This window comes from Manis pentadactyla, chromosome 9 (assembly GCF_030020395.1).
Source record: "Manis pentadactyla isolate mManPen7 chromosome 9, mManPen7.hap1, whole genome shotgun sequence".
Taxonomy (NCBI): Eukaryota; Metazoa; Chordata; class Mammalia; order Pholidota; family Manidae; genus Manis; species Manis pentadactyla.
The window spans coordinates 57082203-57102688 of NC_080027.1; the positions used below are offsets into that span (position 1 = coordinate 57082203).

Consider the following 20486-nt stretch of genomic DNA (forward strand, 5'->3'; position numbering starts at 1 on the left):
TCATTTACCACTATATTCCCAGATCAGTGTACGTGAGAAATAGATGTCCAACAAATCTGTTGAATGGATGAATGAACAAATGCATCCTAAATCTATATCCTTGCCTGGGGCGTCTGCTGGGGCCATAAGCATCATCATCAATCATCATCATCTGCAAGGCCTGCATTTGGCTGGTGTTTCAACACGTAGGTGAACAAATGAATGGTGCACAGGTCCCCAAGGCTCTCAGGCACACACATCCGCCATTTAAAAATTCCTCTTGCACAAAGAGTGTATCTTGTTCACAAAATAAAAGCTTTTTTTCCCCAAAATCTGGTCTTGATGGGAACAATGATATGGGAGCGTGAGGCACTTCTTTCACCCAGTCAACATTTTTTGAGGCAGAGCCTAAGCTAGTGCTGGACATACAGGGAGGACTGAGGCATGATCTATTTCCCAGGGGTGCTCAAAACTGAGGATGGGGTGGGGACCCGGGACCCAGGAAGCTGTAGTAGGGAGTGGTGGGAGCACAGGCTAGGACTCTGCAGGCCTGAGGCCTGGTTCTGCTTGTGACCTCTCACCACGGAGTTGCACGTCGCAGGACCTCTGTAAAAGCAGAGCAGGAGACCAGACTCATAGCAGCACCTTGGGCGTTCCAGGACCCAGGGTCTGGAGCCAGGGATCTCTGAGCAGTGAGGGATGTGGGAGCCTGCCCAGGCTGCCGCTGCTCCCCCAGGAGACCTAGAGCTGAGAGATCTGAATCCAGCCTCTGCTGGGGAAGAGCAGCCACCGGCCAAGAAAGGCAAAGGCTGGACAGTCTCCAGGCGCCTAAATTATGGTGATGAGCTGGGCGGTCCTGTCATTGCAGCTCAGGGAGGAGCCAAATGCCTGGAAGGAGGGGCCGAGGGAACCCCGGGGCCAGAGAGGGAGAGGGACGGCGGCCGCCGAGTGGAGGTGTGACGTGCCTTCGCCGGGAGAGGCACTCGGGACCCCAGCTCTGCATTCAGTTCTCCCAGTCCCCGCGCGCCCCGATGGGGGCTCCGGACCCGTGCGCCTCCACGCGGGCTCTGTGCCTGCTGCTCGCCTGCGTTGGGCTGCCCCGTGGTGAGCCGGCCGGGGTGTCCCTGCGCGTGCGGTCTCTCCGTGAGACGCGTGTGGACGAGGGGTGGCCGGGGCTGCGGGGAAGCTGAGGGGAATGGGCCTGAGCAGGTTCGAGGGAGGGAGGAAAAAGAGAAGGGGTGGGGGGCAGCCTGGAAGAGGGTCAGGGGGAGAAGGAGCTCAGAAGGAGGGGGAGGACTGCGGCAGCCAGGGGAATGGGTCCCAAGCCTAGCAGGGTGGAGGAGATCCACGGTGGGGAACTGGAGAGACTGGGGCACAGCGAGTGGGAGACCCTTGCTGGAGAAGACTCGCCGGGGAGGGGTTGGAAGGGTTGGAGAGGGTTCCCGGGAGAGAGACTGGGGAGGGGAATGCCAGGGATGTGGGAGAGGCCCCCCACCGTGGTGGGGAAGGGCGATGGGAGGCCCAACAAAGGCAGGCAGAACTTGAGCGGAGAGTAATCCCCCCCAGCGGCAGCACTCGGACCCCCGGGCCACGCAGAGCTGCAGCTCGAGCCAGCCCAACATACCAGGTGAGTAGGTGCGAGCTTGCGGCTGCCCCACCCAATGATCCCACCTTTACTCCTGTTGTGGGTGATCCCTGGGATTTAGCACAGAGGGTGGGGTGGGCCTGGGGCTGGTGGGGAGGCATAGCCCATTCTTATCCCCTTACCCACGTTGGGTTGTTTTTCATTTAGCCGCAACCATCAGGAGGTGACCCTTGCCATGGGGAATGCTGCAACAGTGATGGGAGCCCAGGTAAGGGGAGGCCCAGGGAAGGGGGATTCACTGGACAGGGGCTTATTTCTGTGGGTCTGAGGCTAGCAGGGATCTCTGTAGGTTGCAGGAAGCCTGTCTCTGCAGCTATTCCAAAGGCAACAAAGTTCCTACCTGTGCCTGAAATATGCAAATTCCTAAGACACTCTGTTCCCACCCTCCTAATCTCTTGGGGTCCTGTTGCCAGCATGGTGTTTGGTTTGGTATGGTTTTTTTAGGGGAGGATGACACCAAGGCACAATCAGGAGACAGCTGGTGCAAGGAGAGGTTAGGAGAGGTTTTTTCCCTGTCTAGCCTGCAAAGTTCACAAACCCTGTCTGAGGCCCCTGTCAGTGCCCCAGCACAAAAACTGGGCCTCCTGGTGGGGTTTGCAAGGAGGGGCTGGTTAAGAAGCAGAGTCTGAACTACTTTCCTCTGAGTCTTGACCATTCCCTATTGCCCACCCCGCTAGGGACCTCTGGGCTTTCAGGAGACATTATGGTTTGTTTTTCTCTTTGCCAAATTTCTTTGGCTTCTGGATCAGGTGGTTCAGGTTCTCTTTCCAATCCTGTCCTGCATTTGTCTCCTTTCAACAACCACAGACATGTTATAAATCTAGCCCATCCACAGCCAGGTCTCCCAGAGCATCTTGAGCCTCAACTTATGCACCTTGACCCTAGAGATCACTTCTGGGTAGTTACTGTGCCAGCAGGTTGGAGACATTATTTTAAAAATTTTACATATATATATATAAAACATAATACAAAACAATGTGTCTTGAATACCTGCCCTTTGGAAATAGATATCAAGACCTAAAGGGGCACACTTACTCTCTAACATGTGGATTATCTGAGTTCTTTAATTTGTTTGTTCACTTTTCCAGGCCCCAAGTTTTAGAATCACAGTCAGGTACAGTTTGACTGGAAAGATAATGTTGTTGTTTTTTTATAGATGGGGTGATCAGGGCAGGCGGATGACTTGCCGGGGGCCCACAGGGAGCAGGTGGATTAAGGTCTCCTGGTGGAGCGGGCCTGTTCCCCATACCACAAATGCCCTGTGGGACTTCAGGAGTCCCTGTATTTTAGTGGGGGAAGTGATCCTAACCCAAGCACCTCATTCCCCTTCCTTCCTTGCTGGATTCCATGGTAGGCCCCCCATCCCACTTTTCCTTGGGGAAGCATCTGGACCAGACAACCCCAGTAGGTTTTTCACCTTATTCTTAGAGTAAAGAAGGGGCTGGAATGGCCCTCCTTTAAGGTGACTGGAGGTGGGGTCTGGGGAATGAGGCCATTAACTAGAAAGTGAACCTGGGGACCCTTCAAGGGCTTCTGCCTGGAATACCCTTCATGAGGATGGAAGGGGGTCCAAGGAAAGCGGCCAAGAACCTTCATTTCAGTTCTGCCTCACTCCTATAGAGCTCAGCCATTCTGAGAGTTGGTGGTGTAGACCAGGGGGCCATAAACTTGGATGGGGAAAAAAATGCTTTTATTTACAGGAAACTTAGCATTCCCTTCAATTATTACTATAGACTCCAAACCACAAGAGTATTAGCAGTGTCTGTGATTGTCACCAATAGAAATCACAGGCAGTTTCATGTCAATGTATCTCTAGATCTCATTTATGCCATTACTTCAAAATTCTGGTGATGATAAGACCTACTGTTAGAAATTGTTATTTAATGTGTTAATAAAGAAACACAAATATTACTCAATCATATATTTTTAGGAAATATTTTCATAACTATATTGTAATATAACTGATGTCCTTTGTAATCTTACGTTTTCTTATATTTATAAACATTATCCTGAGAGGGAGTCCATAGGCTTCACTAGATTATAAGGGTTCATGGCATCAAAGTGTTTAAGAACTCCTGATCTAAACTGAAGGCAACAATCTGGACGGGATTTAAAATTTCTCCCCAAGATGGCCTTGCCCCTGCAGCACAAGCTGTCTTAGCCTCAGAACCAATCTTTTAGGCTGTATCTGAGGTGGGGGTGAAGAGTGGAGAGACACAAAGACTAAGTCTAATTAAAAGCTCTTCGGGGCCTGTAGGACTGTGGTGGTGATTGTTTTCCGGGCTGCTCACTCCCATTTCCCTTGGTCTCTGAGGCCCTGTGAGATCAATTTCAACCAGGGAGGGAAGCCTGATTCCTGGGTCTGCAGAGTCAGGAGAGCCAGGGAGGACCTAGACACCAGGGGCCAATGTGGGAAGTGAACACGAAAACGTGGCCACGGAGGGACCAGTGGCCTCCTAGGGGTCAGCAGGACAATGAAGAGGGCAGGGATGAGTGGCCAGAGATGGGGTGGAGAGGCTCGGCGGGTCAAGGAGGGACAAAGGGCTGGGGTTGGCTCCAGGGACCAGGGGCTCAGAATACTTTTCCATGTTCTAAGTCCTTTGCTGGAGGCTGGGAATTTTGCCTGAAGATGCAGAGATGACAGCGAGGGAGGAAGACCCATGAGGCCAATACCCACAGTGTGGTGTATGCCCAGCGGGCCCTGTGCACAGGAACACGAGCTCCATGAGGCCAAGGCCTGTTCAGTTCACGGTGCCTGGCCTGGGGGTGAGCCCATGGCTCTGGAAAGCCATACAAAGGAGACTGAGGCCCTCCAAGGGAAGGAGGCTGCTGTGCCCAGGGTCCCATTCCCAGTGGACAGTAGACATCTTAGGCTGGAGTTCCAAGCGGTCAGGCATCCAAGTCAGCTAACTGTGTGGTGACTGAACACACAGTCCTAATTTCAGATGGTTTATATATTGAGAGACCAAGTGTTGAGATTTCTGGTCTGGAAAAAGAAATTTCTTAGGTGTGCTTTGCCTGTGTCCTCCTCGGATTTGTGGTGTCAGGGAGCTGAGTTCTGAGGTGTGGGTGGTAATCTGTGAGGCACTGTTTTTGCTGTTGTTGGAAGAGTGCAAAGGGAAGGTTAGGTGAGGGTAAGGTGAGACATCCCCCTGCCCCAGGTTGAGGGGCTGCCTTTGTTTCTTGGCTCTGAGTCATGCGGATTCTGCCTTGAGAAGGGCCTGTGTTTGTTCCCTAGGCAAGGGGGTTTTGTGCTGGCCTGTGGGCACAAAGATTTTCTAGAGAGGGAGGTGTGGCTGGGGGGTATGGGAGCATGGAGAAGAGAGAATGTGTTCAGGCCACGAAGATGCCACGCTGGAGGGTAAAAACCAGCCCTCTCTTTTCTGGCTTAGTGCAGGCCTGAAAAATGCTCCCTTCCCTGCTTCTCAAGAGGTGGGCCTGGTGGGTGGAGTGGCTGGAGCACCAGGGTTGGGGGCTGCATTGGGCCTCCCTCCCTCCAGGCGATGGACAAGGAGGGCTGTGACCTCCAGGAAGGCTGCTTTCCTTGAGGTCAGCCTTTGATCGCATTCCCTCTCTTCTATCTTTGACAGGAGGCTGAGGCCCTGGACTCCTTGGCCATGTCTTCCTGGGAAAGGCGGCTCCATCGGGCCAAATGTGCTCCGTCTTGTAAGTGGCCCCTCCCTGTGGCCCTTGGGCTGCGTGCTGGAAGGCCCTGACCTGCAGGGAGGCCTGTGAGGGCAGGCCTCGGGCATCCTGTGACCTCTTTCCTGCATGGGGTGTCTTTCCAGCTTCCCCAGCCCAGGCCTCAAACTCCACTCTGCTTTCTACTTCCTGGCGGAGAACTAATTCTCCAGCATCATGTTCTTATGACCCCGGCCCTGTAGCTTTCCCCCCTCACACTGCCTGACTGCAGGGATTTGTGCTTCCTGGTTGGGTGGGTGTTTCCCCTTCCACTTCACTCTCTTTCTGTGGCCTCTTGCTATGTTCTGTGGCATTGTCGTTCATACCTTCCTGTGTCCGTGGCCTCTGCCTCTCCCTGTCCTGTGTCCGAGGGCCCTCTCTTATGTGGCTCCATCCCTCACCACGCTGGGCTCTGCTTTGTCTTCTCATCCTCTGGGGGCTTTCTCTCTGCTGTGTTCCCAGTGTGTGGCCTCCCCGACTCCCCTTGTTTATGCCTTGGCCTCCTCCCCGAGCCTGTGGAGTGGGGAGGAAGAGCAGTACCTGATCTCCAGGCAGTCTCCCTGCTCACCCACCATGCTCCATATTCTTAGTTCTTCCTGCCTTGCCTGCCTGCCAGGAACTCTTAGCTTAGAGAAATGAAGGCCCAGCTGGGCTGCCTGGGGGCCACTTGGCACAGACTGAAGGCTGGTACCCTGAGATTGATAGAATCTGGACCTGAGTACCACCTTTCTAATAAGCCCACCCACCATCACAGAGAGACCCAGGTATCATCTTCCTTAGGCTACAAGCATTCTCCAGAGGAAGCGTCAGCAAGCCACAAGCCCACCTTTTCCCTGACCCCTCCCCTCAAAGAGCCCGCCAAAAACCCTGGCCATATAAACCCTCTTGACCTGTTAGAAACCCTTTTTTTCCTTTGTTCTGCTGGCCAGAACAAAGGGGGTCCCTCTCAGGCTCAGCAATAAACCTGCTTGAACTGCTGAGTTCGCATCCCCTCTTCTTCTTTCATCTATGCCCTCTATCCCTTTCAGAGATCCCTCCCCACCTGCCTGCAGGTGGGAGGGGAGGGCAGGGCCTGGTTGCGCCCACAGGAGGGAGGTGCTGCTTTGCTGCGTTCTGCTGTTCTCAGCTTGGTGGAGAGGTGCCTCCTGTGTCTCTTTGCAGATTTGTTCTCCTGCTTCAATGGGGGTGAATGTGTGCACCCAGCCTTCTGTGACTGCAGACGCTTCAATGCCACTGGGCCGCGCTGCCAGATGGGTGGGTCTGAGCTCCATCCCACCCCTGAGATGGGCCATGGGTGCAGGGAAAGCTGTGGGTCTGAGTCCTGGGGGTTCTGGGCTGTTGGGCTACAGGGATAACCAAGCTTCTGGTGTGGTGGCCCCTGCAGCCACACAGAGAGGTTCTCTTTTCCTTGGCTCAGTGTACAATGCTGGCCCTGAGCGGGACAGCATCTGCCGGGCTTGGGGACAGCACCATGTGGAGACATTTGATGGCCTTTACTACTACCTCTCTGGGAAGGGCAGCTACATGCTGGTGGGGCGCCGTGAACCCAAGGGGCAGACCTTCTCAGTGCAGGTGAGGCTTCCCCTGTCCTGCCTGCCCAGGAAGGCTCCACTAGGCTCTGAGGGCTGGGCCACCCTCTCTGTGGTGGTGCGGGGACTGGGAGAGATCACAGAAGAAAGAAGCTTGGCACACACGGTGCAGCCATCATCATTAGCGGGAGCTCAACAGGGTGCCAGCGGCCCCAGGGCTGAGGCTCAGGGCTAGGTCTGGGGCAGGCACCCTGCACACTGGCCTCTGAACCCCCACTCAGGTGCACAATGACCCGCAGTGTGGCTCCTCCCCCTACACCTGCTCCAGGTCCATCAGCCTCTTCTTTGCGGGTGAGCAGGAGATCCGCCTGGCCAAGGAGGTAACCCTCGGAGGCATGAGGTAATTACAGCACCTGCCCTGGGCTCTCCTAACCCCCACACTTGTGGTGGGCGAAGGGTGAGCACCCACCGCTCTCAAGCCTAGAGGAAATTGTTTTCCTGGGACAGACAGTAGTTTCCAAAATTAGGGCAGGAGCATACCATTAGGCCTGCTACGTTTCTAGTCAGCTGGGTTTGCAGAAACATGAGTCCCTCATGATGTTCTGGAATTCTCAGGCCCTGTGGGTGTCCAGATAGTGGCTCTTCAGACAAATAGTGGAGATTTCCAGGTAACCGAGAGTGCACCACTCTAAGTATGCTTAGTTTTTTCTTTCACAGTTGGAAGGAAATCTTCTTGAATGCATCATACATAGCTCAAGCCTCCTCAGAACAGATACTGAGCACACCATCACCCTTTTCTGATGAATGTCACTTATCTGGTTGGGACAACAGGGATGCCTGAGGGGCCATCTGAGAATGAGGACTGCCCCACACTAAATGGCCTGACCTTTTCTTTCTGGAATCTTTCTTGCATCTCCTCTTCACTGTCCTTTCCTTCTCTTGCCGTCTGCTGTCATTTTCTGTTGCTGTTGGCATAGGAGAGCCTTCCTACAATGATCCTTCTACCCTTTCTCATTTCCTGCTTCAGGTCTGGAAACTGGGTAACCAAGCTTTCTGGAGTGTAAAATTGAAGCCAAGGGTTTCTCCTGTGCATAAGGTGTTGGTATAGGGATCTTTTGGTACTGGTTTTGGCTAGTTAGACACTTCCTTTCCTTTCCTTTTCTGATTTTCTGGTAGATTGAAAGTTGCCTAATTCCAGATTGGCTTTTCCTAGCACCAGTAAAACTGGGCAGGTGGTCAAGATTGCTGTAGGCCTGTCTTTTCTTTCACTCTGCTTTCCTTCTCTTGGCTTTTTCTCTTCCCACTCCTTTCTTGCTCCCCACCAAAAAACTAGAAAAGTAGATGTCTGCTTATACCGTCTTTCCTGTCTAGGAGAAAGACGCTGGCAAATTCAGTCACTCTGAGATTTATCCCTGCCAGGGAAATTGCAATTAAAAAAATTTTTTTAACTCTGAAGACAAAAGAATCCTTCTCTAATCATAGGTTTTTAGCCACCCAAGAAGTCAGGGTGAGGGGTTGGGGGCCTCAGATCCCATGGTACCAGCATCTGCGTGGATGAGGCAGGTGCTGTGTACATACTGGGTCCTGTGGGTAGGTGGTTCCTCTGGTGAAGGGACTGGGCTAGTGGAGGTGGTGTGATCGGCCTGAGGCTCTGGGCTGTGCCCGCAGGGTCCAGCTGCCACACGTGATGGGGAGCATTCATCTGCAGCAGCTTGCTGGCTACATCCTCGTGCGGCACCAGTCAGCCTTCACATTGGCCTGGGATGGTGCTTCAGCCGTCTATATCAAGATGAGCCCAGAGTTCCTGGGCTGGACCCATGGGCTGTGTGGGAACAACAATGCCGACCCTCAGGATGACCTGGTGACCAGCTATGGTGAGGTGCAGGGCAGGTGGCCTCCAGGGGGCTTCGGTGAGGTTGGGGGTAGGTCAGGCAGGAGGGAGAGGCCTTGGGGTACAATCCATGGAGTCATGGGACTAAAGACCCAGAGGGAGACCAGAGCTCCTTCCTACTAAGTGTGTGGCCTCAGGCATATTCTTAACTGTTTGACCTCAGTCTCCTCATCTGTAAAATAGTCACAATGAGAATTGCTGCTCAGGTTGTGTGAGGATCTACTGAGTACTTTGTTAGGTGGAACTGACCCTGCAACATGTGTGTGTGTGTGTGTTGGGGGTGGGGAGCAGAGAGCCTGAGGGAGCCAGGAGGAGAAATGGCCTGGCTGGGGCTGAAGATACCCGCCGAGGAGTGGCAAGAGGGAGGAGTGAAGGTTGCAGGGCCAAATCATGGTGACTCTGGCCTGAAGGAGGGAGGTGACACCTGTCAGTACCCACAACATCCTGAATACTTCACATGCATGATCCTTACAGTGCTTGCATAATCTCATGGGGAGATTATTGCCCTATTTCCCATGTGGGGAAACTGAAGCTCCGAGAGCCGCCGGAGCTTGTCCCGGCTCCCAGACCGGTCCTCTTTTGATTGCATGGTGTTGTCTTCTCTACCTTTGGAGCAGTGGGAGCCATTCCAGGCTCTTAAGCATCCTTGGCTATTACCACCAAACAGATTTTTCAGGAAGTGGCTCCTTTGGGAAATGCAGATTGGGACGGGAGCTCAGGAGGCTGGATTCTTCAACTCCTTGCCTACCTCTTGGCATCTTTCTGGCCCCACCTGCCTTCGCTCAAGCCCCTATGTCCCCACCCGTGGTCACACTAGCCCCCCACACAGGGAAGCTGACAGAAGACGTGGCTGAGTTTGTGCACAGTTGGCAGGAACAGGCCCCCAACCAGCCTCCAGGGCCCATAACGTCCTCCCTGCCTCGCCCGCCATGCCTGCAGCAGAGCCTGGGAGCCATGCAGGTCTGGACCCTGGGGAGAATGCCCTCGCCCCTGCCCCTTACCCTCCACTCTGGCTGCAGGAGTCCAGGATATTTGTGCCCATTGCACCTTTCCTCTTCTCTCCACCTCCTCTTTCTCTCCCTTGAGCCCAAATTGGGGTTCCGTGTGGGGCCAGCAAAGTCAGAAGGCTGTGCAGGCCCTGCCAGCTCCCAGCTCCGTCTCCTGGCCCTTGTCCCAGGGTGTGTACAACAAGTGTGAGGTGCTGCTGCGGCCCCCCTTTGATGCCTGCCATGCCTACGTCAGCCCTCTGCCCTTCACAGCCAGCTGTACCAGTGATCTCTGCCAGTGAGTGGCAGCAGGAGTGGGGCTGGTGCAGGGTTGTGGGGAGACCTCTCCCAGTATGGGGGTGGGGGTACAGCACATGAACCACTGAGCCTGATAACCCCAGGCACTGGCAGGTGTGCTTCCCAAAGCTGTGAGGTGCTTACCTGCATAGATGGACAAGCCTCCCCATTCCCAAGTCCCTTAGAGTCGTACAAGTCAGTGACAATGCTGGGACTAGAACCCAGATTCCCTGCCTCTATCTGTGTACCTGGATGCTTTCCCTGGCTCCGTTTCCCAGCTGTGTGGAAAGGAGCAGAGCCCTGAACCCTGGCAGGCTGTATAGGGTGCTGGAGGGCTGGTGGCAGTTGGGCCTTGCACCAGTGGGATCCTCGGTTGTCCTGCACAGATCAGCGGGCGATGAAGTCACCTGGTGTCGGGCGCTGGCGGAGTATGCTCGGGCGTGTGCCCAGGCAGGGCGGCCCTTACAGGGCTGGAGGACTCAGCTCTGGCAATGCAGTAAGTGCAGCCTCGTGGTGGGCAGGGAAGGGTTCAGACAGCTCTGTTCTGGGGCTGTGAGTGGCATTCTCAGGCCTCAGCTCAACATCCTGTCCTGCTCAGAACCAGGGTTGTCAGAGCTTTATGCCCTGAGATCCTGTCCTTATGTGACAGATGGGGAAACTGAGGTTCCGAGCAGGAGGGACCTCCTTGTCACCCGTGTTCCCGTTGGGACTAGGGGATCAGGAAAATCAAAGTCCTCCCACCCCCCACTGTAGGACTTAGCTAGGGCCTTGGCTGGTCCTGGCAGATCTGGGGCCAGTAGGGAGCTGACTGGCCATACGGCTGCTTTCCCCTTAAGCTGTGCACTGCAAGGAGAAGGCCTTTACCTACAACGAGTGCATCGCCTGCTGCCCCCCCTCCTGCCAGCCCCGGGCGTCCTGCGTGGACAGTGAGATCGCCTGCGTGGATGGCTGCTACTGCCCTGATGGTATGCTAGGGCCCGAGTGGGTGCTCAGCAGCATCCTCCTGGTCTGGTGCTGATGAGCAGGAAGCAAGGGCTCAGAGGATGCCTGTTTGTGGAATGCAGGAAGGAACGAGCAAACAACTAAGTAAATAAATGAATGAATGTCTTGAGGGGATCGTGGGGACTCTTGAGAGGCGAGTGTGGTTCTTGAGAGGCTCATCAGGGTATTAAATTTCTCCAGGACTGAGCTTCTTAAGCTGTGCAGATGAGGTAATATAATTCATTAATTCATGTATTCATTTATCACGCATGAGTTTCTTTAAACATTTACTCACACACTGTTTTTTACAGTGAAAATTCACAGCACATCTATGGTGTACAGCTAGGGTGGAAGTTGGGATAACAAAACACAAAGGTACAGTCATTGACTTTAGGGATCAGAGTCTGGCAGTGATGACACTTAGACATATGACTCCAGTCTAAGGCATAATGTAGTGAGGACCATCTCAGGGGCCAGACAAGAAGAGATAGAGGAATTCAGTGGGGGGAGAGATTGTCAGGGAAGGCTTCCTGGAGGTGATGGTACCTTAGCTGGCTCTAGATGCAGAGACAGGCTTCTGAGAGGAGGAGCTAGTCCGTATGCACGTTGTTTGGGGTGGGTCTTTCTCTACGCAAAGGTTTGGGAGGCAGGATTATTTGCTCAGAGGGGATTCAGTTGTGGCCTGAGCCAAGGAGTTATACAGGAGAAAGTTTGAAAATGGGCTCAGTAGTGAAAGAGTTTGGAGGAGGTGATCTTTATCATGGGCCCCCGGGAGCCATGGAGGCCTGTGGATGGGAGTGGAGGTGAGTTAAGTGGGACTGTGCTGTCACCCTAGGGCTGATCTTTGAGGGCGGAGGCTGCGTGGCACCGGCTGAGTGTCCCTGTGAGTTCCATGGGATCCTGTACCCGACTGGCTCTGTAGTGAAAGAAGACTGCAATGCCTGGTCTGTGTCCACTGCTGGGGGGTTGGGGGAGGTGACTTCCAGGGCTTTCCATCAGGGCTGTCCATCTGGGGTCTGGGAGCCCTGACACAATGGGGGCGCTCACTCAGCATCTGTGAGTCACAGGATCATTAGGTACAATCTGTGGGGAGACTTTCCACCACCCATTTTAGAGATGGAGAGACTGAGGACTGGGGGCCGGAGCTCGGTGGGCCCTGCAGCCCTCCAGCATCTCCCCCAGCGTCCATCCCAAGCCCACCCCTTGGTCTGTGTTCCAGCACGTGTGCTGCAGGCAGGTGGGTGTGCAGCACATCTGTCTGCCCAGGTACGTCTGTCTGACCTCCTCCTTGGACTACCCGCCGGGTCCTCTTGCCTCACAACTTTTGGTCAGGGAAGCTCTGGGGCCATGCCTGCTGGTGGGGCGGGGGTGGTCACTCAGTTTCATTGGCTCCGCCTACCCCTTTGTTTCTTCAGAGCCACTTTGCCAAATTAGGGGATGGCTCCAGCCCCTGTCAGGAAGGGTTTTCATGGGGTCCTGAATATCTAAGGACCTTCCTGTGCTTGGGGGGTTGGGACGGACACTGGTCTATCAGAGGGAGGTGCCCAGGGCAGGGCTGTGCCTCCCCAGTGACCATGGCTTTCAAAGAGACGGCCAGGGCCCAAACACTGCCCTGATTCCTGAGGCAGGGTGCCGTCTCCCCATGCTCGAGCCTGCAGGGCAGAGGCAGCGCCTGGGGGGCAGACCTCATGGGTCAGCCATCTTTCTCTGCCCCCAGCTGAGTGTTCTGTAACTGGTGACATCCACTTCACAACCTTTGATGGCCGCCGGTACACGTTTCCTGCCACGTGCCAGTACATCCTGGCCAAAAGCCGCTCTTCAGGCACCTTCACAGTGACACTGCAGAATGCCCCATGTGGCCTGGTAAGGGCTGGAGACCCCAGGTCCAATCCAGCCAGCCAACCCTGCTGTCTGCCTCCTAGAGAGGCTTGGGGATTTAGGGCAGGGCCCCAGGTCTTTCCACAGACCACTCACCCTGCTTTCTCTTCTTTCTGGGCAGAGCCCAGGGCAGAAGGCTGGGTTCTGGCTCTAGAACATTCGCTGAGAGTCATTTCCCTTTCCTGGGCCTCAGTGCTTTAAAAAAAATCTTTGATGAGTCTAATTCAACTTGATCTTCTCTGCTTCCTTGGATTGTACCTTCAATATCTCTGTATTCATTCACTCATTCAGCAAATACCAAACATCTATTTGTGCCAGAAGCTATGTTGGATCTTAGAGACTGGGTTGAATTAGATCTGCCTTTGCCCTCCTGGGCCTTACAGTTTGGTGGGTAGGGCAGACATGACCCCATAACCCACTATATTTTAGAAGCTGTGACAACATGGAGAGCACATGGTAGATCTCCATGAAGGAACATTTCCTTCTTTCTTCCAGGGGCTCAGGTGGGAGGAGGGGGTGGATCAGGAAAGCCTTCCTAGAAGAGGTGACCCTGAGCTATGTTCTAGATGTGAGTTTGTTTGTCCCTCTGTGGTGACTGCATTGCCTCTGAGCTGACTGTGTGCAGCCAACCCCACAAGCCCTGGTTTGGGCTGCACTCCAGCTCTCCCTGAAATAGAGCAGGGGTTCACACCCATTGCCAGGGCGCTGCCCCCTCATCCCACCCTCTACTAGCCTTCTCCAGCTCCCAGTACTGAGGAGGGTCCTGAGTGTGAGCGGACATCAGCTGGAGGTGCCCCTCCCTGGCCCTGGGGACCCAGGTTGAGCTTTCTTCCTCTTTAGGCCTCAGTGGCCCCTCCCCTCTCTCTGCCAGAGAAGAGCCTGGCCTTGCCCTCGGCTGCTCTCTGAGTCAGTAGAATACTTGTCCTCAAAAGTCAGGTCACTCCCATCATCCTAAGAGTGGCAAAGAAGACAGACACAGCCCAGCTGTGCTCCTTCCCACTTACAGAGTTCTAGAGTCTTAGAATACCACCTGAGGGCTGTGGGACGCCAGGGGCCCCTTACTCAACCCGCTCCCTACCACATCCCTTAAGGTGGCTGGCCAGCCTCAGCCAGGGTAAACTTCCCTGCTGGACAGCTTTTCTGCTGGACAGTGCGTCCTGATAGCACATTCCTTTTTGCTGGGAGCCAGGTCTCATTCTTGTGACTTCCTCTGCACCAATGAACTGGTGGAGGGTCAGCTTTGTGCCAGCACTGTGCTGGGTGCTGGGCATGGTTAGAGTTACACAGATGAATCAGATGCTGGTCCTCATCATCAGTAACTCACAGCCTGCACTATGCCCCAGGATTCCCTGACCTCCTTCCTACATGATGTTTTTTTAATTGAATACTTTAGGGTTCACTCTTTGCTGTAAATTCTCTGGGCTTTGGCAGATTCAACTGACAAAGTATTCCATGCACACTTTCTTATCTGCATCAAACCAGGCAGGACCACCCAAGTATTGTTGTATCTCTGTTTTACAAGGAGAAAACTGAGGTCTGGATAAATTATGAGAGGTCTTTAAGGTCTCAGTTTTCAGTGACATCAAGACTTGAACCTAAGACTTTGATGAAAGGATGTAGTCTTTCTTCCTGCACCAGTGACATGTCCAGAGGGGACCAGAGGATGAGAGGATTTGACAAAGAAGGTGATGGTTTAGACAGAATGGTTTGGAGCAGTTGTAGGGATTTTCTGTCCCCATGGGCAGGAATTTGGAAGGAAGGTTGTAGCTTGTTGCACAATGCCTGAGAAGTTTCAAACCCTGATCATTCCTCATTTCATGCTTGATTGTATCACTTTCTGGTTACACCTTCTCTGGCTGTCTTTGGATTTATGGTAAAATCTGAAAATATTACAAAGCTCTGCCTAAGTTGACCCCTGCCTACCTCTTGAACCTTATCTTAAAACACTTTGCCCAGTGGGCTCTGCCCCCTTCCTCTTCTTTTATGTCCTTGAATGCATTAGATGCCTTCCTGTGTCAGGGAATTTTGTACAGGCTGTTCCCTCTGCCTGGATCTTCCCCTTCTCTCTGCCCAGCGAGCATCTATGCATTCTTCAGATCTCAGCTTAAGTGTCACCTTTCCCCTGTGCCTCAGTTTTCTGATTTACAAGATGGGGTTGACAGTAGTACTTACTGAAAGGATTGCCTTAGGGATTGAGTAATATATATAAAAAGACTAGAACTGTGTCTGAACATAGGAACTCTTATAAAAAGGTTAGCTGTTATTGTTATTATTATAATAAATTATAGTATTATTGAGAGTTGTATTGTTACGGTTTTTTTTTTTTACATTATTATATCTTTCCCTAGGATGGCTTTCCCTACCTCTGCAAACTAAGTCTGGTTCCTTTACCAGCTACTCTCCTAGCACCCTACACCTGTGCACAGCACTGATCACAATAATAATTAAATAGCCACCTTTGTAATTACTTATTTAATGTCTGTGTCCCACACAAATATGTATTCTCCATGAGGGAAGAAACTGTATCTGTCATATTCATCACTGTATGATTCTGTAGATGTTTGCCTGTGGAAGGGAGATATGAATGGGCCCAGGGCATAGTACCCATTTCAGAGATGAGAACCTGAGGCCCAGAGACTTTTAGTTCATTTCCTGCCTGCCTATGAGTAGAGTTTGATACTCTGCAGAATGTGACACATGTAAACAGCTATAATACACCCATAAACGGATGAAATTAAAGGCCCAGAATTGCAGTTAAGTGGAAGCCAGTGTTCCTGAGGCTAGACTCTAGGCCATCCACATCTCTGCTCTGGGTCATACACAGCCTGAGAATTGTCTATCATTTTTATTTGTATTGTCCTGGCTCTACCACTAACCTTCTCCAGTTAGAGCCTCTCCTTCTTCTCCAGATAAGGACCCCTAATGTCCTTTGGGGCTCTGCCACTGTGAGGAGACTGCCCCTGGCCTCAAACTGCACTAGAATCCCTGTTCCTGGAGGGTTCAGTTGGGAACAGTGGGACAGACGAACTCTTCCCATTGGCCTTCCTCTCTCTCCAGAACCTGGATGGGGTCTGTGTCCAGTCCGTGTCAGTGATCCTGCATCAGGACCCTCGGAGGCAGGTGACCCTGACACAAGCGGGGGATGTCCTTCTGTTCGACCAGTACAAGGTCACCCCACCCTACACAGACGGTACGGCTTTGGTGGACAAGAGCTCACTGGGAGTTGGCTTCCCAGGCCTCTTCTTCCAGGCTCCCCTGACCGAGGGCACTGCTGTGTGGGCAGGAGCTCACGTTCTAGTACTGGGCAAATCAGGCCGGGGGGTGTCCCCACCCCACATGATAGTAGATGTGATAGACTTATCCTAATACTAGGATATGAATAGAGCTGTTTGCCACCCTTATTTGCACTATTTGTTTATTAATTACTTATTATCCTATCTGATTCCACAAGAGATTTGTGGTAGCTTATAGGAAGCACATCTAAAAAAAAAAAAAAAGGCAAACTATTAAAAAATGAAATAGCACCAGAGAAAATTGAAAAGAATAAAAGGGGGCTCAAGATTGAGAGGAGTAGGGATACAAGGTGGGGGGTATAAAGAAGCCAAAGAAATGCGAAGCACAAAGGGTGTAAAATTCACTACAATTGAATATAAAATTTTAAGTTGCTACAATCTAATCTAAAGTTCTATTGTGAGCTTCCTGGTGGCCATTGTGAATGGAAAGGGTAGTCACAGAATTCTCCTTTGCTAAAGAAAGAAACAGGTCAGTTGCTTAGGGAGGCAAGTTCCTGTAAAGGCACTTTATGCTAAAGGAGCTCCCACAATCAGAGCTGCCACAATACACTGTCCCTGGGTCCTGATCCCATCACTGAGCAGGATGTCCCCCAGGCAGGGCTTCACTGTGTGTGAAGACTGGGCTGGGTATGAGGGTGGGAGTGCGCAACGCAGGTGGCAGGGGTGGGTGGGGTGGGGTGTGTGTTGGCTGAGCTTCCCACACCCCCTTCTGGTTCTGCGCTCAGATGCCTTTGAGATCCGGAGGCTGTCCTCCGTGTTCCTGTGGGTGAGGACCAACGTGGGTGTGCGGCTGCTCTACGACCGCGAAGGACTGCGGCTCTACCTGCAGGTGGACCCGCGATGGGTGGAGGACACTGTGGGCCTCTGTGGCACCTTTAACGGCAACACACAGGACGATTTCCTGTAGGTGCCCCTGCCCTGGAGGAAGAGAGGGGTGGGGGCCTTTTAGGGCTGAGTATCCAGAGGCACTGCCTGAAAACCTCTCTCAAATTCCCATGGGCTCTCACTGTGTCTGACATGCTCCACTGATGATTCATTCATTCCTCTACCTTTCAATTTAAGTATGTCTCTCTAACGCATGGGTTCACCTTCTCTATGCAAAAGACTCACCTGCAGAGCTTGTTAAAATGCAGATTCCTGGCCCCATTCCTCAAGAACCTAATTTAGGTTGGAGCCCAAGAATCTCATTTTTAATAAGCACCACTGTAATTCTAGTATATGAGGTCTATGATCCACATCATGAGAAATACTGTTTTATAGTGTGGTCTTAAAATTGGAGGACCTCAGTCTAGGTTTGATTTGGCTCATGGTTTTGTTTATTTTAGTTGACTGTGAGCACCTTGAGATGAGTGTAAGCCCCCAGTGAGCCAAGGATGCCCAAATGCCTGCTTTCTATCCCACCAGGCCCATCTGACTCATACACTTTTCCTACCTGGTGCTTGAGGTTTGAGCCTGTGAGTCTCCCTGTATTCAGGGGAAGGCTATTTCCCATGGACTGACAGAGAGTTGAGAGGAAAAGACTGTCTGGGCATGGACACAATTTGGGACCTTGGGAGAAGACAAGATCAGACCTTTGAGAAAGGAGAACAAAGGCAATTCTAAGGCCAGCCCTTCAAGTTACATGCATTTGGTATGCAAAAGGAGCCATGGGAGGCTCTCTGTAGCCAGAAATGAGAATTCAGATTTGTTTCAAAAGGCAAGAACAAGAAAAATCCAGAGCTTTCAATTGAAAGCATGTACATTGAAACATGTAGCGTTCTATGCTGTTTTGCCTGGTGGAGCTGATGTTAGGGCAGCCAGCCAGAATGCTGTGGGCAGACAGTTTCGAGTGTGGGCTGCTTGCCACCTTCCTAAATGTGAACTCTGGGTGGAAATACTGCTCTGTGTAGCTTGGAGTGCTCACTGCTCTGGAGCAGTGATGCGGGTGCTCGGCGCCACCTGCCCCCTGTGGGGGCTGTGCTCTCCATTCTACCATCTATACCTGGGTTTGCTGACTCTTGGAAGTTGTCTAGGAAACACTCTTCTTCCCCTTCCTCCCTTTACTGCCTCTTGTATGACTGTTTCCTACCTAGAGAGAAAGGGAGGGCAAGGACATTTTCAGGAACTGCTCATGGAGAAGTAGGGGGCAGCCTTAACTCAGTGGAGTTTGCTTCATAGTGTCCCTGTTTCTCTCTTTCTGATATGGGTGGTGAAGGTGGGGCAGTGTGTGGTCCCAAGCCCAGTTTGAGCCCCTTTAGAGTCTGTTAAACATGATGTATGCAATCATAATTTCCATAATTGTATGTGGTTGAATGTGCCTCTGTAGATCCCCCTGGCTGTTTGCATGTCTGGCTTAAATTTGTGCTGTGTGTGTGTGTGTGTTGAGGGTGCATGCAAGTGATGTATTATGGCCTATACATGTTACACATTTGGGTGGGTTACACATTTGGGTGGGTACATATGTGCCTCTGAGTGTGTGTGTGTGTGTATACACACGAGTAGGAAGCGGGTGCTTACCTGGGTGTATGCCGGGTGTTCATCGGCGTCCACATGGGCAAGTGCGTGAATGTGGCTCTGCCATGGCTGCAGGTCCCCTGTGGGTGTGCCTGAGAGCACCCCACAACTGTTTGGCAATTCTTGGAAAACACTGTCTGCCTGCTCTCCGCTGGCCTCTGGCTCCACACTGGACCCCTGTGATGTGCACCTGCAAGCCGGTGAGTGGGAGAGCCGGGGAGAGAGGAAATGGGGTCAGGGAGATTGGTTTGAGAGAGATGGGGTGGGAACCCTGGGCCTGAGGATGCTGGTCAAATGGGGGGTTGTGATAAGAAAAGGAGGAGCTGTGGGAAGGGCCTGGAGTCTCTGCCTGCTAAGGGTTAGGCAGACTGAAAGCGTCTACATCTTCCGCTGTCACAGGTACGCCCCTTTGTACTGGCTCCCCCATATCAGGGCAAAGGTCTGAGCCCTGGCAGGGGCCCAGCCAGGCCCTACCATCTGCCGGGCCTGCATCTCACTTCTCTCCCTCCCCTCTGCTCTGCTCCGGCCACGCTGGCCTCCTCACTGATCTTCCTACCCAGCCTGGGCTGCTCTTCTCTCCAGGCCTTTGCCCTTGCTCTCCCCTCCTCCTGGGATGCTCTTCCCTCAGTAAACCCCTGCCTTCCTTCCCCACCTCTCTCAGGTTTGAGCTCAAACTGTACCTTCCCCTGAGGCCTTCCTGAGTGACTTAAAATCGCAGGTGCCCCCTGGCCACCCTGCACTCCCTATCCTGCTCCCCAGCTTTCTCTCTCTCCTAATGCCTCCACCTTCTACTTCTCTGTGCAAATTGTTTAGTCTCCCCCAAAGCAGGCTGTAAGCTCCACAAGGACAGGGATTTTTACCTGTTTTGTTCATTCCTGTGTCTCCTTCTAGCATATGGATTCATGCCTGGCACAAGGTGGAATGCATTGCACAAATGCATGTACACAGGCCTGTGGCCAGTCATATATTCGCATGCAGATGTACTAGACCTACCCATTCCTACAGCACTGTACTCAGGCACCTGCTCTCTGTACACACACATACACATGCGCACACACACTCTCTCTCTCACGCACACAGTACCCTGAACTGAGATGATGAAGGGAGAGGCTGGGCCTGGGGCACCAGGCAAATGAGGCCCCTGGCCCCTGGCCCATTCTTCCGTCTCCAGCCTCCTATGCTGTGCAGGCCTGCAGCGTGCTCATGGGCGAGCTGTTTGCACCCTGCTCTGCCGACTTGAGCCCTGTGCCCTACTTTGAGCAGTGCCGCCGGGATGCCTGCCGCTGCGGGCAGCCCTGCCTGTGTGCCACGCTGGCCCACTACGCCCACCTGTGCTGGCGCCACGGGCTCCCCGTTGACTTCCGTGCCCACCTGCCAGCCTGTGGTGAGTGCCTTGCACCTGGGCTCCTGTGCAAGGGGGGCTGAAGGAGCTTGAGCTCCAGCCTGTGTCCACCTGCCCCCCTAAACTCTCTGCTAGGAAGCCCCGCATCTCCTGACACCCCACCTCACTGGGGTGGGAGTCTGCTTCTCCCCCTGTGCTCTCCATCTCTGCCATGGGCCCCCATCCCCTTGATCACCCAGGCCTGATACCTGGGACATATGACACCTGACTGCTTCTCTCTTATCCTCACCTCCAGTCCACTTCCAGTCCTTTGGTCCCCAGGGCACCTCCTCACACCACCTTCATTGCCACCACCTCAGCTGGAACCACCTAACAGGCTTCCCTGCAGCCTCTTTTCATTGCAGCCAGAGTGAGCTTTCTAAAGATCACTGGCTCCTGTGCCCCTCAGGTTCATGGGTGGCTCATGGGCATGAGCTGGCCCCTACCCACCT

At 53.0% G+C, this 20486-nt stretch overlaps 1 protein-coding gene across 3 annotated transcripts in view; it reads left to right on the forward strand.

Annotated features, from left to right (window-relative positions):
• The first annotated feature begins 920 nt into the window (after window positions 1-920).
• OTOG (otogelin) overlaps window positions 921-20486 on the forward strand; it is a 76399-nt gene continuing 56833 nt past the window's right edge. For 2 of the 3 annotated variants that reach the window (XR_005025373.2, XM_036888142.2), the window contains exons 1-19: window positions 921-1122; window positions 1546-1606; window positions 1772-1832; window positions 5215-5290; window positions 6467-6559; window positions 6723-6877; window positions 7116-7234; window positions 8503-8708; window positions 9555-9685; window positions 9903-10009; window positions 10395-10504; window positions 10845-10973; window positions 11825-11933; window positions 12209-12255; window positions 12707-12852; window positions 15925-16057; window positions 16886-17063; window positions 18729-18853; window positions 19825-20037. Coding sequence is in view for 2 of the 3 variants with exons in the window: in XM_036888142.2 (XP_036744037.2) it covers window positions 1011-1122; window positions 1546-1606; window positions 1772-1832; window positions 5215-5290; window positions 6467-6559; window positions 6723-6877; window positions 7116-7234; window positions 8503-8708; window positions 9555-9685; window positions 9903-10009; window positions 10395-10504; window positions 10845-10973; window positions 11825-11933; window positions 12209-12255; window positions 12707-12852; window positions 15925-16057; window positions 16886-17063; window positions 18729-18853; window positions 19825-20037 (2311 nt within the window). In the remaining variant the exon portion in view is untranslated. The remainder of the gene's footprint in view (window positions 1123-1545; window positions 1607-1771; window positions 1833-5214; window positions 5291-6466; window positions 6560-6722; window positions 6878-7115; window positions 7235-8502; window positions 8709-9554; window positions 9686-9902; window positions 10010-10394; window positions 10505-10844; window positions 10974-11824; window positions 11934-12208; window positions 12256-12706; window positions 12853-15924; window positions 16058-16885; window positions 17064-18728; window positions 18854-19824; window positions 20038-20486) is intronic. The other variant, XM_036888143.2, reaches the window with a different exon arrangement.